The sequence below is a fragment of the Triturus cristatus genome, chromosome 3_1 (assembly GCF_964204655.1).
Source record: "Triturus cristatus chromosome 3_1, aTriCri1.1, whole genome shotgun sequence".
NCBI classification, from domain to species: Eukaryota; Metazoa; Chordata; class Amphibia; order Caudata; family Salamandridae; genus Triturus; species Triturus cristatus.
This window is the reverse complement of record NC_140583.1, coordinates 517,988,454-518,004,462: the sequence shown is the minus strand read 5'-3', so window position 1 is coordinate 518,004,462 and position 16,009 is coordinate 517,988,454. Positions and strand designations below refer to the sequence as shown.

Here is a 16,009-nt window from a genome sequence, read left to right as displayed (position 1 = left end):
TGCACAGTGTGGCTGAGCCGCGTACCTGAATCATGGAAGGCGGCGTTTTTCCTTTCATACGAGCATATATTTTGTGATGTTTGCACCCAACACCTGGTCTCTGCTGGAGTGAGCCCTAACCCCCAACTGGTGCCCCCAAGTCCATGACCCTTGAAAGTGGTATTAGAGATGCTGCTCCTGCCTAACCCTAAAAGTTGGGATTTAGAAATATTTACACCAAAAAGTGCCAGAAGAACCGACAGAAGACCGGTACCTACCTGCCATCCGATCCGCCCAGGGTGCATTGCTGGTCAATCTAACTTCGCGGTACGTAGCTCCTGCTACATTCCTATCTGCAGCAACAAATCCTCTTCAGCCTGACCCCCGAGCAATGGTATCTGGCCTCATGGAGCCCTCTTCAGCTACTGCCTACAGCTTCATCCCGCTGGAGGTGTTTTGACTTAACAAAAAGTTGTCTAAATCTGAAGGTAAAAATCTTCACCAGGCTCGACTGCAACAGGCTCCCCATCGACAATGACCAACTTGGTGGCCCGGAAAGACGGCTTCTCCCTCTCTAAGCTTTTTTCTGCCATCAACAGCTTCACAGAGACCTCCTCCAGTGCTGTCCAGCGACAATGACTCTTTCTCTAACACACCCTGCTGTCTTGCTCCCCTGACTCTAACTTCTGGACTTTTCTTCAAAATGTCTTTTAACTCTTACGGTAAGCCAAGACCTGGCCCAATCCACTTTGTGCATCTGAACCACAGTCGGCCTTACCTTTTGACTTTGCCTCGCTTGTGCGACCAGATACCCACGCTTGGTGCTTTGATCTTTTAGGCACTATTTTTCACTAACAACTTTTAAAATTCATAAATCTGGTTCTACTGAATGGATTTAATTCGTTTTTGTGTCGTTTTATTTGTTACCATTTCTCTATTTTGGTAAAATAGAGTGGGATTTTTCTTGTTGTGTGTTTTCTCTTTATTACTGTTTGTGTGCTGCATAAATACTTAACACAGTGCCTCTAAGTTAAGCCTAACTGCTTTTGTACCAAGCTACCAGAGTGTTAAGCACATGTTAATTTGGTGACTTTTGTGGTTCAGCCTGACGGGATTGTGGTTGTTGCCTGAGTGGGTTTCCACTCCACTCCACTCAACTAATAACCCAATTTCTTACTCTTATATTGTATTTCTTGTCAAAATGATGCGATTTTGGTGTGAAATTCTCTAATTGCCCTGATGACACACTTTCAATTGCATTAGCCAGAAAAGAGGGAAAGCCTAAAATGGACTGTTGTGGTTTTGATGCTGAAAGTAGATTCTGTGGTAAAAAAATTCACCATCAACTGGAGTAAATTTCTTATGAAATATTTAACAAATCCACAGTGATCCCTGGGAGCCCTCAATTGCTTAATTTGTAAAATAATAAGTGCCAGTGCCGAAAGCTCTGCACAGCTGCCCGTGGCTGCTGCTATTTAATATCAGCACTCTGAATACAAAGATTTCTGGTCATAAAAGCACCTTGTGTATCTTTAATTCACTACCAGACACTCCATGTCACTTTATCTCCCTCTTGCAGGCTCCTGCTTTCTCCCTTTGTGATGGTGTTTCCGTCTTTCTCTTCCTCCGTATTTCCACTTTGTGTGTTTTTCCCTCTCTTGCTCTGGGTAAACGTTTGATTAAGACAAATAAGTGCCGGTCCCCAAAAATGAGTGCTAGTGGGCCCTAGTGGCAACCACCGGCTCACATTAAGCATTTGAGCCCCCACCAAACAGCATGTCCCAAACTTTCCGAATACACTGATGATTATGTTCTTATATACTTCCAAGAGACTACCTGTGTTCATACACTGCCATCCAGTGCCATACCACTGCCAAATGATTATGCAATAAACATTGGTGCAACAGTTGCTGATCATGCACTAATCACACTAGCTCAGCCGTCATTGGTGGATCAGAAATTAGGTAGCCTACATTCAGCATAGCAATGACATGTTTTCCACATATTGGCCCGTAAAAGGTAAATCGGACCTGCCATTGCAGAGCCCGTGTGCGGTCTGGTAACGCCATGTCGACTTGCAAGTGCCCACGCTTGCCCGTCCCTAACCTTCCCTTTTCTTACATGTGAGGCACCCATAAGGTAGGCCCAAGGTACCCCTGTGGGCAGGGTGCAGTGTATGTGAAAGGTAGGACATGCCCGGGTGTGTTGGATGTCCTGATAGCGAATTACAGGCAATTTCGTTTTTCACTATTGCAAGGCTACCTGTTCCCCATAGGACAGAATGGGGAGTTTGTTTATAACATCTTATAAACATAACTGGCCCGGGGAATTAGGTGGGAAAATACATTTTAGTATGCCTGAACTCAGAATCTAAAGATGCATCTTTTAGTGAAGGTGATTTTTACATTCTTTGTTTGAAAATACCACTTTTAGAAAGTAGGTATTTTCTTGCTCAGTCATCCCGTGTCACGCTGCTGGAATGTGGAATACCGGTCTGGGTTTTGGATGACAGAATGCTGGGGAGCAGGAGTGGCTCTAGATAGTCTAGTTGGGTCAGGAAAGGGCTGAATAGACCTGGGCTGCAATGGGGGAAGGGGAGGAGATTTCCTTGCACCTCAAAGGGCCTGGTCTGCCTCTGACCATGCCGTCTCCACCTCCGGCCAGGAAGTCACACCAAGGACGGCAGAACTGGTTCTGGCTGGGCGCAGACCCTCTCTGCCTAAGAGATGAAAGGATTTTGGGATATAAATATTGGGGCCCAGACCCCTGAACTTCAGAACTCTTTTGGACCAAGAAGAATGCCAAGAAGAAGAGCCGGAGAAGCTGTGAGGAGGAACTGCCACTTTGCAGTGTGCTTTGCTGTGTTGGCCTTCAGTGGCTGCTTCTGTCTTGGTCAGTGAAAGGACTGGACTGAACTTTCTGCAATCTACTTTGTGAGTTTCTCCAAGGGCTTGATGTAGAGCTTGCCCCTTGTTCAAGAAGTCTCAGGAACAGCAAAGGCTTCAAGCTCTTCTGCGCTCATTACTGGGGACTGTGTGTTTTGTGCTGCAACAGAAGAAAAGCAACCCGACGATGTCTATGACGCCGCTGCCGACTCCGTGTCCTGAAGGCTCCGCAGAGGGTACTGCCGCACCGTGATTCTGGTCTCACTGACTACGCCTGCGGGCGCCGCCACCAAGCCGCTGCTCGCACCGCGACCTGTGGGCACCGCACTCCGCACCGCCTCGCTTCACGACGATGCCTTGGAATTCCTGATGACGCCGCTCCATGCCGAAATCTAAGCCGCTGCTTACACCGTGGCTCGAGGGCACCGCTCGTAAAGTTACATGACGCACTGCCCTCATCCCGCATCGCAGCCTTGGCCTACTGACGCCGGCGCCATCGACTCCAGTTCGTCAGCCGACGACAGCGCTTCAGCCACGGCGACGCCGCTGCTTACACTGTGACCTGCCAGCTCCGCAAGGAGCACCACCTTCACCACACACCGTGACTCTGGTCTCACCGACGACGCCATCTGGCACTGCCACCGAGCCGCTGCTCGCACCACGACCTGAGGGCACCGCACGCCGCACCGCTGCACTTCACACCGCAGCACCCGATGCCTGTCGACGCCAGCGCTCCCGACTTCAACAGAGGGGAGTTCGACCTGCAACGCATGTGACTTCGAGGGCCCCGACGACACCTGCACCGACCTCCGGAACCGACGCCTGCAAACGCGAGAGTTCGCCGATGCCCGGCATTTCTTAATGGTACTGTTTGCGGGTCTTCCTGACACCGTAGCTGGCCCGCGACACCACAGTCAGCCAGAACTGCTTGGATTTGTTTGCTCACTACGCCGTAATAGCCCAAGGAACTATTTTTCAAGCATATTTTGATAATTAAAGATTATTAAGTACTGGATTGTGGATTTTTATTTTTTTATGTTCTTGGCTTAAATATATTAAAATATTGGATATTTTTCTAAACTGGTGTGGTGTCCTTTTGTAGTGCTTACACTGTATTACTGTTGGTTATGTGCAAATGCTTTACACATTGCCTCTAAGATAAGCCTGACTGCTCGTGCCAAGCTACCATGGGGGTGAGCAGGGGTTATTTTAGGAGTGTAACTCCCTTATCCTGACTAGAGTGGTGGTTTCTGCCCGACTTCTAACAGTTACCATCAGTATCATTAGATGCCAATTAACGAGGACCTGAGTTTGACATTACATTAACTGCATTGGGAATTTTAGGCAAACTATTGTTTGCAAATTGTGTCAAAATGTATTTTTGCCTCTCTTTTCTATGCTAGCTAGAATGTTACAAACACCATTTGCACTTCACCTAGTAAAGAAGATACACACAATTGTGAACTTTTTCCAAAACGTTACTACAATTGCCGAAAGATCTTGACATCTTAATATTACCTACACACTCAAAATTGAACTATTTTCCCAATAGACTGTCATGATTTTATTACTAATTTGGTGGTAGAAGCAAGTTAAATACCATGACCACCCAAATTAACTTTAAGAGCTGCAAATGCCCATCATTCTCCTGCGATAGCAAATCTTCCCTTAGAGGGTCCATTCTTTTTAATAAATACTTTTACCTCTTGCTTTTTTCTATACAAATGCCCATTCTACTGTGATAACAAATCTTCCCTTAAAGGGTCCTGTCCTTTTAATAAATACTTTTACCTCTTGTTTTTTCTGTTCTCAACCTAGGGTTTCGCTACCACCAAGTGGCAGGACTTTAAACTGCTTTTATAATGGTTTTATCGGAAATTACCAATTTTGTGTGGTGTTCCCCTAGATTTTTACCCTGCCTTTTTTGCTGGCTGTAGAACTCTGTGCACTTTACCCCTGCTATCAAGCAGTAAAGTGCCGGTGTTCCCCCTTTCAACATGGTTGAACTAACTGAAACATAATTGGTATATGTAACATATCTATAATATCTAGTACATGTCAAGGACGACCCAGGGCCTTTAAGCTAAATGCCACTAGTAGACTACAGCACCCATTGCCCCCAGAGCAGAGACAAAGGCGTGGGGAGGGTGTTTTTGTTCCTCTGGCAGGATAACCTTTTGGGCAGTGACCAGGAACTTAGTTTACTATAGTTGGCCTCCTTATCACAGGCAGATGTCAGATGAAACCTGGACAGGCCCCTTCTCTTTGTTTCCCTAGTCAGTGAGGAACAAATCCCAGTGGGAAGGGAGGTGCCCACAGAACTGGTTTGGACTGACCACAATGGAGGGGCTGCTAATTTCACTGGCCACACCCTTTTGTGGTGAGCACGCAGGCTCTGCACAAGGGAAGAAGGGGCTCGTCCTCTTGAATTTAGGCAGAGAGCAGCACTGTGGGATTGTTTGCAATTGGGCACACAGAAAATGCTGCTAACTTTGCCAGGGAAACCCTGGGGAACAGGGTACAAGAGGCCTTTTCTGAATATTCTCAACTGACCAGTTCTAACTGGACCAGACCTGGACCCTCCTGGTAGCCTCTGCCTGTGTGAGTGCTGAACCCTTACTGCTGTTCCTGAGGTCCTGTAATCCTTGGTTGTGTCTTGCGGGATTCTTCTGCTACCCCAGAAAAAACTTAGGACTTAGAAACCTTTTGGTTCCGAAGACCTCAGAGGACAGGGATATACCTGCCAAGCCGAACTGACTAAGGAGAAGTGTTGCTGGGCTGAAGAATTGCATTTCTGTGGCGCTGAGGTTGTTTGTGAATCTTCTTCAGGGACTACAGTATCTGGCCTCCTGGAGCCCTCTTCAGCTACAGCCGGTAGGTAGCCTTGCCCTGCAGGAAGAACCCGAGCTCTAAAAAAAAGTCACTAACTGCAAATAAAGAAATCTTGACTTGCTGAAGGTGGCAAAAGTATCCTACCCGCGAAGAACCTCCCATGGGTGCAAAGTTCGAATTTCTCCCACTTCAGAGCTTTCGTGCCAAAAACGAACAATTTCACCAGGGCTGAGTCCAACGGCTGTCCGACCTTATGGAGGAAGCTTTTGGGCTTCAGGTCGGGTTGAAACTGGTCCCATGCTCCATCTCGGTCGCCTGCCAAATTGCGCCAAGGTCATGGTCTAACGCAACCAATTAACCACTATTTGCCCTTAAAGCTTTTGGTGCTATTTTTAAGGAAAACTTTTTTAAAAAATCATATCTCCGGTTCCTCTAGTTGGATGTTTGCCATTTTGGTGTCATTTTATTCATTAAAGTAGTGTCCGTTTTCGAATTCGAGTTGGAATGTTTCAAATGGTGTGTTTTGACTTTATTACTGTTTTTGACTATATAAATACTTTACATTTTGCCTCACAGTTAAACCTGTCTGCTCTGTTCAATATCTACCAGAGTGTTGAGCGCTGATTAATTTAAGGGGTTTAATAGTTCACCTTGACAATGATTGTGCTTGTTTCTGGAGGGAGGTCGTCTTCTCTTCAACTAACAATCAAATTCCCTACAGATCTTAAAGAGCTTTGCATGCTGGTCCTTTTTACACATGCGTACTTCATACATGGTACAGTTGATCCTTGCATTTATGTGCACCCTCAATAGTTCCCATTTTTCGCCAGATGGTGCCTATCAGAACCTGCTTCTTTCACACTTGGCGATTTCCTCACCATCGCAGGATCTAGTTAGATTTTTTTTTTTTAGATCTACCTTTTGATTTTCTTTTCTCTCCATCTATGTCTTCGTCAGATTGGGAACCTCACGCTGCAGCGATTTGGATACAAGCCATGTGCGTCATGCCATCGGCCGCTTGTAGGAATTGACTAGCATAACAACTTCTTGTCATGCTTGGGGAATCGTCATCTGGTGCACATCTGCACTGCGTGTGGAACGTTTGGTACGAGGCCTCTGAAAAGACAGTACATTTAAACATCAGGAAAAATAGTTCTAACACGCATTCATTTCACCCTGCCTACTTTAAGACATTTTCGATCTCTATAGAGGTGACTATTACTCACTAGTTTTAAATATGTACATAGTTTCAGCAAGGTAAAAGCGTGGAAGGATTATTACTGTTTTGTCCATCGGCTATTAGTTTTTCCACCATACACATTTGATATAAGATTTCTGTCTTCCAGTGGTTGCATTTTATGAATGTTTTCTTTTACATCTACTCATTTTTTCAAAGTTTTACAAAGAGCATATTTATGTCCTTTCGTTTCTTGCATTTTTATTAGTTACCCACTCCAGCATTACGCGTTCATATATATAGAAAGCGTTTGAGCATCACTTGTGTGTATGCATACATGAATCTGTGATTATATTAATGTGGTAACCTCCTGGCTGAGCGTTGTTCCGCACTCAGCTGCTTTCTGCCCGCTTCAGTGCAATCTAAGTGTTTTTTAAAGCTATAATTTAAAGAAAGTATCCAACAGCACTGAGAATATTAGTGTGCCTAAACAGCTTGTAAATGGCAGATACCTTTCTATTAGTGCAAACATAATTCGAATTAACACTATTAATCGTTCCACAAAAATGAAGGTGCAATTAATACCACTCCCCAAAAAGCGTTTGCCTCAGGAATTTGCATTAAGCTGATTTGTTATGCACCGAGGATATGGCTGGGAATAGACTGTAAGGAATCATTTAAAATTAATATTTAGATTGAGTCTCTAAAGTAACTCGTGCTTTTATCCTCACGGTACTCTTGTCTGATTGATGTTATCCACCTTCCCAGGATCTCCCGTGGCCATACTGGCGCTTCCGGAAGAAAGTACCTCCCAGAGCATTTCGTTTTTGGAAAATTCGGCACCGGTGGAACAGCTTCCGGTTGACTGCTTCCCCACCAGCCTCCGAGCCCAGATCCTGGCATGGTGCACAAATGGTTCACTTTATTTGATTACTGCAGCTGCAGGCAAAGAAACCAACGTGATCACACTAAAGGAAAGGTAAGGCCATACAAGAAGGAGTACGGCTACCCGTTCGTTTTGGCTTTGGTTGCTCCATGTGTTTTTTACTGACAGGGGCGGGTCCACCGTTAAGGCGGAAGAGCGTCGCCTCACTAACCAAATTTGCCCCAAGATATAGAAAAATAAAATGGTAATAAAGTTCATTTATAACCATTTTATTTTTCAAAACACCGTTCCAGGCCGAGCGACAGGACGGGGGCGGGGCTTTCTGGTTTCTGCTGCTGCCTGACTGCAGCAGCAGAAAGCAGTGATTGGCAGGGCACTTTAGGTTTAAAGTGCACATGTCTTTTTGGTCGGCCGTCTTGCCACGGCCAGCCAGACATGCACACTATAAACCTCTCTAACCCGGCTGTCTAACACAGCTGGGTTAGAGATAGCATAGGGCGCCAGTATCAATGGGAGCGCCGAAGGTGGCTGCTCCCTCCAATCCTGGCGCTTCTTTTATGCTGCATGAAAGCAGCGCCAGGATTGGTTACTGCAGTTTCCTGGTCCCGCCTTGGAGCATGCCTGGAGAAGACCCGAGGGAGGAGGACATCGCACCAGGATTGAAGGTAAGTGTAAATATTTTTCTCATTTATTTATAAAAAAATGTTTTTCCTCTTGCCGCACCCCCCTCTTTATATGATAGCCGCCACTGATCTAAAATCAAATAGATGTCGGTAGTCCTAGTGCAATCATGGTAAATCCAGATTGGTTGCTCTTGTTGATGCTTTTGAGTGAGGTGCTGTTTGAGTTCTGTGGCTAACTGAGTTTGGGACACCGGTTCTCGGGATACATCTCCTTCCTAGGGAGACTCACTAACAGTGCGTAATTTGTAAAATAATAAGTGCCAGGGCTCTCATCAGGAGGCCACTGCAGCCTGCACCACACATTGCCCCTGCCATGCTGCCAATGATCGTAACAACACAACTACTAACCATCACACTCCTGTAAGTGTGACAATTCCGACTATTCCAGGCCCCCAAAGCTGTAAGAACATCTTTTGCTTGGACGGTAGGTAATAGTCATTTTTAATGTATATTGAATTAATAATTGACTGTTGGTGTAGCTATCGCAAACAGCGCCACCTAGTGGCAGGCTGTCACAAGCTCCAGTGTTGACAATTTAGTGCTGGTGCCGGGCACCGGAAACACGGGCTCAAATTAAGCACGGCTCACTAAGCATAAAAACTGATGGATGAAATCCTTTAAATAATCTCACTCACTCGTAATTACTCTTCTGTGAGCATGCTGGTATCAGAAGGGCATGAAGACTAAGGACAGCCAATGTCTATGATATGGTTTGGACAGAAGGCACACTGAATAACTGAAATGCCTGCAGTGCAACTTTAGTGAGTCTTGCCAGAGAAAAGCTGTCTAGCTGTGAAAAGCATGGAATCAATTCCTCTGTGGTCAGAATCCCAGGACAAGCATATTTGCAGGCCTCTGAGCATTCTCAATTTCTCCACTTTCTAATCATCTGAAAGAGGACTACCACCTAAAATCCCAACATTCTTTCTGGATTGAGCAAATCCATTAAATGGCTGAGTCTGTGTTTATGATCTATGCTCATATTTGTTCTCCACTGGCGTTGCTGTTGCAAATTTAATGGCAAAAGTCCTCCACATTTTTCTTTATAGGGCCTACTATGTACTTTACATTATCTATCCTTTCATGAACTAATTTCATAGAGACTGATCAGCCATTCCCAATACTCCATGCTGCTTCCAGGGCTGACGATTTCTCGCTTTTCTCCCTCACATATGTCTGTCCTTGTTAGGGTTCCTCGGGTTAACACAAATTCTACACCTGTGCATCAACTTTTGCTTGTACGTTCACTTCGAATTGAGTGGTAGCAACCAGGAGTTATAAGGACTCAGGGATGTGCACCTCACCTGCAGTGAACAGAATAGGCCACCGTACTTCTCAGAATTCTGCTCACATCATGCCTGATGCAGCAGTTATGTTTGCCCTGTCTCCTTCTCAAGTACTGCATGTCTGTCTGAATTAAATCCACACCATTGTATTACTCCATTTCACTTCAGTCGTGGAAAGACCTGTTTTTTTCCAGGGAGCATTAAGTTTGGCAATGTGGGAAGTGCTGTGGGATTAAGGTATCTGCATGTTCGGAATTTCCCAGGTGTATCTCTGCACAGAGAGGAGAGGTACTAGTAATATAGGCAGTTTAATAAAAACAAAATCCACCAGGGTCCACATCCATCGTACAGCTCTTCTAAATATAGGAAAGACTTATGTCTGAGCCCAGCAACTAACTTTCACCTGCACATGATAAAAGCTCCCTTCCGTTCTTACTTCCACTTTCATGCAGAAGCCCTGTCAAGTAGCACACATTTTAGTGCTGGTGTCCGTATCACCACACTAAAATGCATTAGTCATGCATTATAACACCCCTGGGACCATCCGCAACGAGGCACGCTAACGACAGAGCTCACTCAGCTGCCTAATTAATAACAACCTTCCACCAAGCTAAAATTGGGTTGCTCTGCAGCCTCCTACCTCTGACAAATTAAAAATGAATTATCTCACTCTGCGATAAAATGACAAACCATCACACAGTGTTGGTGGTCTCAGTGTTTACAGTCCAGAACGCTTCCCTAGGCAAGCCAGAGCCTGTCCTCTAAGTATGATAGGTAGCCCTGGACCACATGGTCTCTGGCCAAGCAACGTGGTGAGATTGGAACAAAAATAATCAACAGCACAAAGCCGTAGCCTGTCCTAACAAGCGGAGGGGCCACAACCCCCATTACCTTTTTCCAGACAAGAAGAGTGTCAAGCTGAGAAAAGGTCAGTCTGACAGTCACTCTTCTTGTGCAGGTCAGGCAGCCAGGAACTATGTGCATGCTCCTGGCTGCCTAAGGTCAACTTTACTAGACTGAAGATGTCACAGCTCCTGTGGGCGTGACCTCTTCTGCCTAGCAAAAGCACCTCAGGGTGTTATCCCTCATGACGAGGGAAAGCATCACTGATAGCCTTGGATCTGGGCACTTCAGGTTTAAGCCCTGAAGTGCCCAGAGTCGAGGGTCTGTCAGTGACACCTAGTCACAGAGTGGGGTGTGGTCAGCAACTCTCACTGACCCCACCCAAATTGCCCCCTTCAGATACACTTCTCCCGGTTGTCTCCTTCATCCAACCAGCGGGATGCATGCTGCATATGTGCATCATAATAATACAATTCAAGCTGTTTCACTTCCAGGCCACCCTCCTCATATCTTTGGGTCAGAGTGGCCAAGGTCATCCTGCTTTTCTTTCCAGCCCAGAAAAGGGACTTAAGAATTATATCTAGCTGCCTTAACATTCTTGTGGACAGCGACCAAAGGCAATTCTGTATGACGTACGGGCAGTGCGAGAGAAGCACTATTTTGGAATTTGCTATCCTTCCCATAAGTGACAGCGGCAGTGTCTTCCATAAGGCAATCGACACACTCATTGAGCCCATCCCCCACTCCATGTTGAGATGCAGCTGCTTTGCCCTGGAGTACGCAACCATAATTCCCAAGTAACGGAAGGGATCCAGGTTCCAATGCAAGCCAATGTCAGGCAGGCGCTCCACAGGAATCCCCATCAACACCGCGAGAGGGAATATCAGGGACTTATTGCACTTGATTCGCAGCCCAGACAGGACCCCTAAGCCTTCTAATATCATAGCAGGATCCTGAGGGAATCACAAGGATACCTGAGGTAAAACGGAGAGTCACCTTTATACAGCAATAGAATATGGCGCACCTCAATTCTGTGGCCCAGTCATGCAGCTCCTGCTGAGCCCAAACCAACAGGGGCTCCATCCGTAGAGTGGGGACAGATGGCAACTCTGTCACATCCCTCTGCCCAGTACCCGACTGTCAGAACAACACTGTCCCACCCGCACTCTAGCACCAGGCTCTGTGTAAAGGAGCTTAATTCAACCCTGAAACTGGGGCCCAAACCCCATGACAATCCATGGATGATAATTAAAGTAAACACAGACTGAAGGACCATGGTAATAATGAATAAAGACGATTTAATATAAAGTTTTATTTAAGGATAATGTTGGGGCCTTTGCCAAATCTTAAAACATGAGAATATGGCCAATATTTTTATCTGGGACATTGACAGCCCTAACTGCAATACATTAAAGATTTGCTGTTTTGCCTCTCATTGTTTTTTCGTGCTAATTGTTCTCGACAAAGTGTCACTCAAAATGTTGTTAATGTCTCTCATGCACAGTGAAAAGACATGTGTCACTCTTTTTTCATGCTGAAGACTTGGCTGATATGAGACAGTCATATCTGACCATTGGTCAACTATTATTTCCTTTATTAGGTTTCGCCTGCAGTAAAATCTATTGTAATTAATATAAATCTTAAGAGGGGATTACATCCTGCCCTTGCTTTTTATGTGTGCTTGCCACTTACTTTTCCTCCATTTCTATTGGCTGCAGGATACTATTTCCTATTGTCCCGCGTGTATTTCTCTTATCTGTCTCCCGTGGCCCAAGTAGTGTTTTCATCCTCTTTGCTGGAACTTCTTTTAAGCATGTCAGCACCTTTGCTGGGAAGCCAACACTCTGTTCACAATTCACACTCACCAGTCCTCCTGGGGCAGAAGCAGGGACACACTCTAGTGCTCTCTTTTGTTTGCAAATCAATCAGGGCACGCACCGATTTCCCCAGATGGAAGCAGGGACCCACTCTAGCGCTCCCGTCACCGTCCCCCATGGGGTGAAGCAGGGACCCAGTCTAGTGCTCCCTTCATTGTGACTCGACTTTAGTGCAGTCAGGCATGCTGCAAGTCTGCCACGGTATCTGTGCCTCTAAAACAGCACACTTCTGCATTTTCTAAGAGTTGTAAATAACTGGTGTATCGGAGACTATTTCACTTTCCCTTGAGCAGGTAAAGAATCCCATTCAATGTGTTACAAAGTCTTGTGCGAAAGCAAATTCAGGTATTGGTGATCAAACGTGGGAAACAACTAAACAAAGGTTTGTGAATATTTGTCTTAACATTCATGGTGTGGTTGAATCTGTGATATGCATCAAAAGTGATGAGCAAACACAAAGTTTGTTGTGTGGTGGTTTGGCTTACTCAAGCTAGGCTTTCTTTCAGATACTGTTACTAATTGTGCAGAGTGCACTTAAGGCTGTAAGCAAGTTATGACGTTTATCCTATTCTCAAATATTTCAATTTGTATCTATGTATGCTGCGCTTGAGTCACTTAAGCATGGGTTTGATTATGTTCAGATGTGTCTGTCATTTAAAAAGAAATCTTGTAGAAGTATATTCCTACAACTCTGCTCAAGCAAAATTTCCACAGGCATACAGTTCAAAAACTACAAAACACTTTATGGTGCCTGCCACTCTTTTCACACAAGGTGATTTTCAGATTGCTTGGTACACTGCACCCCACCTTCCAAGATCGATAAATTGAGACCCATTGACTTTTGTAAGAATAAACGTCTTGAATTTGGCGCCATGATGACACATAGGGAGAACATGTACTTTACAAATACCAGTTATGTCATGATATGTGTGGGTAAACGTAAAAATTACACCTACAAAAGGCTTTTTGACTCCGCCAACTTGACCAAAGGCTCCAGAAAGAATGAAACACAGCTTTCACAAAGTTTTGCCTCCGCCAACTTGATCAAAGGCTCCAGAAAGAATGAAACACAGCTTTCACAAAGAGAGGGTTCATGTTCACAAACATTAGGGCAGTCTTAACACCTATTAGCATGCAGTTTTGAATGTTGTGAGCTGACACAGTACTGGCATTGCTTATTTCAACATAATTAAAATATACCAAAATATACCCAAAAATAATATTTGTACTCATGTATGAGTTTTATACAGCACTTCTCCTGGCTTTACGGTTACCACAGAGCACCGTACAGGTCATAGGATTGAGGGTAGAATGGCACCTAATGCCGACCATAGCTACTACACTGGGTGCCTCACTAACTATAATGCCTATGGCTTAATCAAGGGCCAGTCTAAATAACTTAGGGCCTGATGTAACAAAATGGTTAACCCATGCACTGTAGAAGGAAAATCTGTTAGTACCTATGAGCAATAGCTTCTGTTGGGCCTGGCCCTCTCTGCAGGGTCACCCTCAAACGTTTTGCCTTCCTCCGCCTGTTAGGTCTCGCCTGAGCCAGCGCTTTAGCGCTGCTCTCGCGAGAGCTTTTGTAAATGGGGGATCTGGAAGTGCAAATGAGTGCTTTCAGGCCTCCAAATACAGTGCATGTGCGCCGGGCGCGCGCACCATTTGGCAGCCTGCACACCATTTGCTTTCACTTTCGCGGCCGCTTTGATGTTTGATCGCGATCACTTTCACTTTTGCGGCACGGCCGCTTGTTTTGTCTTCCTTACTTATTTTCCTTCCTCCAAGCCTTTACCCATGTCTTGCTTACTTTCCACCTTCATTCCCTCTATCTCACCTGCATTTCATTTACTTCCTCTATGTCTCTGACCCCCCTTGCTTTCCTTCCTCACCCATGAATGTCTCTCTTCTTTACTTTATCTCCTTCTCCATGGCTCTTTCTCTCTTTTGCTTCCTTTGCTCCCTCATGACTCTATCCCTCCCTTGCTTCCCTTCCTCCCTCCATGAATGCCTCTCCTTTACTTTCTTTCCTTCCTCCATGCCTCTATCCTGTCCTATCATGTCCTAATCTGCTGCCCAGTAACGTCCTGCCTACGCTTCCCTTACCCCCACCCTTTCCAGCAGCCCGGGTTCTGCTCCAGGGGGGGGTGGCCTCCACTAAGGCCCCCGGTCCAGCCACAATTCCCTCCCTTTCGGGTGAGGGGGCCAAACCAAGGGGCAAAGCACTTATATTCATTCTGCCTGTCTTCGCCATCCCGGCGTCACCTGCTGCCAGAGTGGGTCAGGCTGTTGCCTGTCCCCTGCCCTTATTTGCAGTGATATTGCAAGCACCCATTACTCTACTCCTCTGCATCTTCTCTAAAATAGAGGCACTGAGTATTATTATTATTTCAGGAAACTTATATTACACATTGCTTTCCTTGATGCAGCTACAGACGTTAGGTCAGGATGGGCTGTAGAGTCAGAAGCGCCTGGTGCGACAATTTTTTTTCTCGCTTTCTTTAAGGATGTTGTTGTTATTGTCATATCCCAAATCACATGTGCCGATAACTCCTTCAGTGCTATTTGTAGATATTTCTAAAATTGTGAACTTTGATTCAGCTGTATTTCTATATATTGACCCATCCTCTGCAAACCAGTGACCTTTAGAACTAGCGATTTGAGCGGGGAATTTGATGCAGGGTCGTTCATAGAACTCAAAGATAACACTTAGAAATATAGTGCATATATTATTTAACGAAAAGTTAAGCAAGTGAAGGCATACAGTAAACACCCCCTAGGCTCGCAGAAGTGCCGATCACAAAAACAGGAAAGACTGCACTGTACGCAGCACAAGGCACACAGGCTGCACCCTTTGCTTGTCCTGTAATGTTGCCCCGTCTCTGCGTGGGCGCTGCGTCCAATGGGTACACGGGTCTGGAGAATTCATTCAAATGAGGAGCCATTTATGTAGTTGGTGGTTCTAAAAATGTGGCATCGATCGAGTCTTCTTAGGCAAATGCGGCACACCCCTGCTCTAGGTCACACCTCAGACCTCTGTGTTCTTGTCCAGCTGAATCGAGTCTTTAAACAAACACGCTGCGTGATAACCTCACCACACGGCTGCTTTGATGCACTCGAGGGAGATGAATCACATTCAACCACTCATCTAACCAATCAGAACACCCAGTCACTAATCCACCCGCTCATCTATCTTCACATGCACCTACCAATCTCTCATTCATCCACCCATCTGCCCACTCGACCATTCCTCCACCCGCTCTTCCAGCCACCCACTCATCTATCAAAGCAGGCGCCCGCTGATCATGTCATCCATCTGCTCCCTTGTCCCTCCCTCTAGCCGCCCACCTACTCATCCACCCACTCATCCATCGTCTCATCCTTCCCGCCACTCATCCATCCACTTATCCTTCCTGCCACTCATCTATCAAAGCATGCACCCGCCGTTCATCCATCCATTCATTCATCAGCTCACGTGTCCATCCCTCCGCCCGCCCATGTTGCGTGCCTGTGGGAAGAGTCCAAGAACGCGCATGTTCCCCGTTCCTCGTGCGCAGCTCC

General features: G+C 45.8%; 1 protein-coding gene across 3 annotated transcripts in view; it reads left to right on the top strand.

Annotated features, from left to right (window-relative positions):
* Positions 1-16,009, top strand: part of WDR93 (WD repeat domain 93) — a 486,239-nt gene that overhangs the window by 275,803 nt on the left and 194,427 nt on the right. For all 3 annotated transcript variants that reach the window (XM_085644428.1, XM_085644426.1, XM_085644427.1), the window contains one exon: positions 7,642-7,852. In XM_085644428.1, coding sequence (XP_085500554.1) covers positions 7,642-7,852 — 211 coding nt within the window. The remainder of the gene's footprint in view (positions 1-7,641; positions 7,853-16,009) is intronic.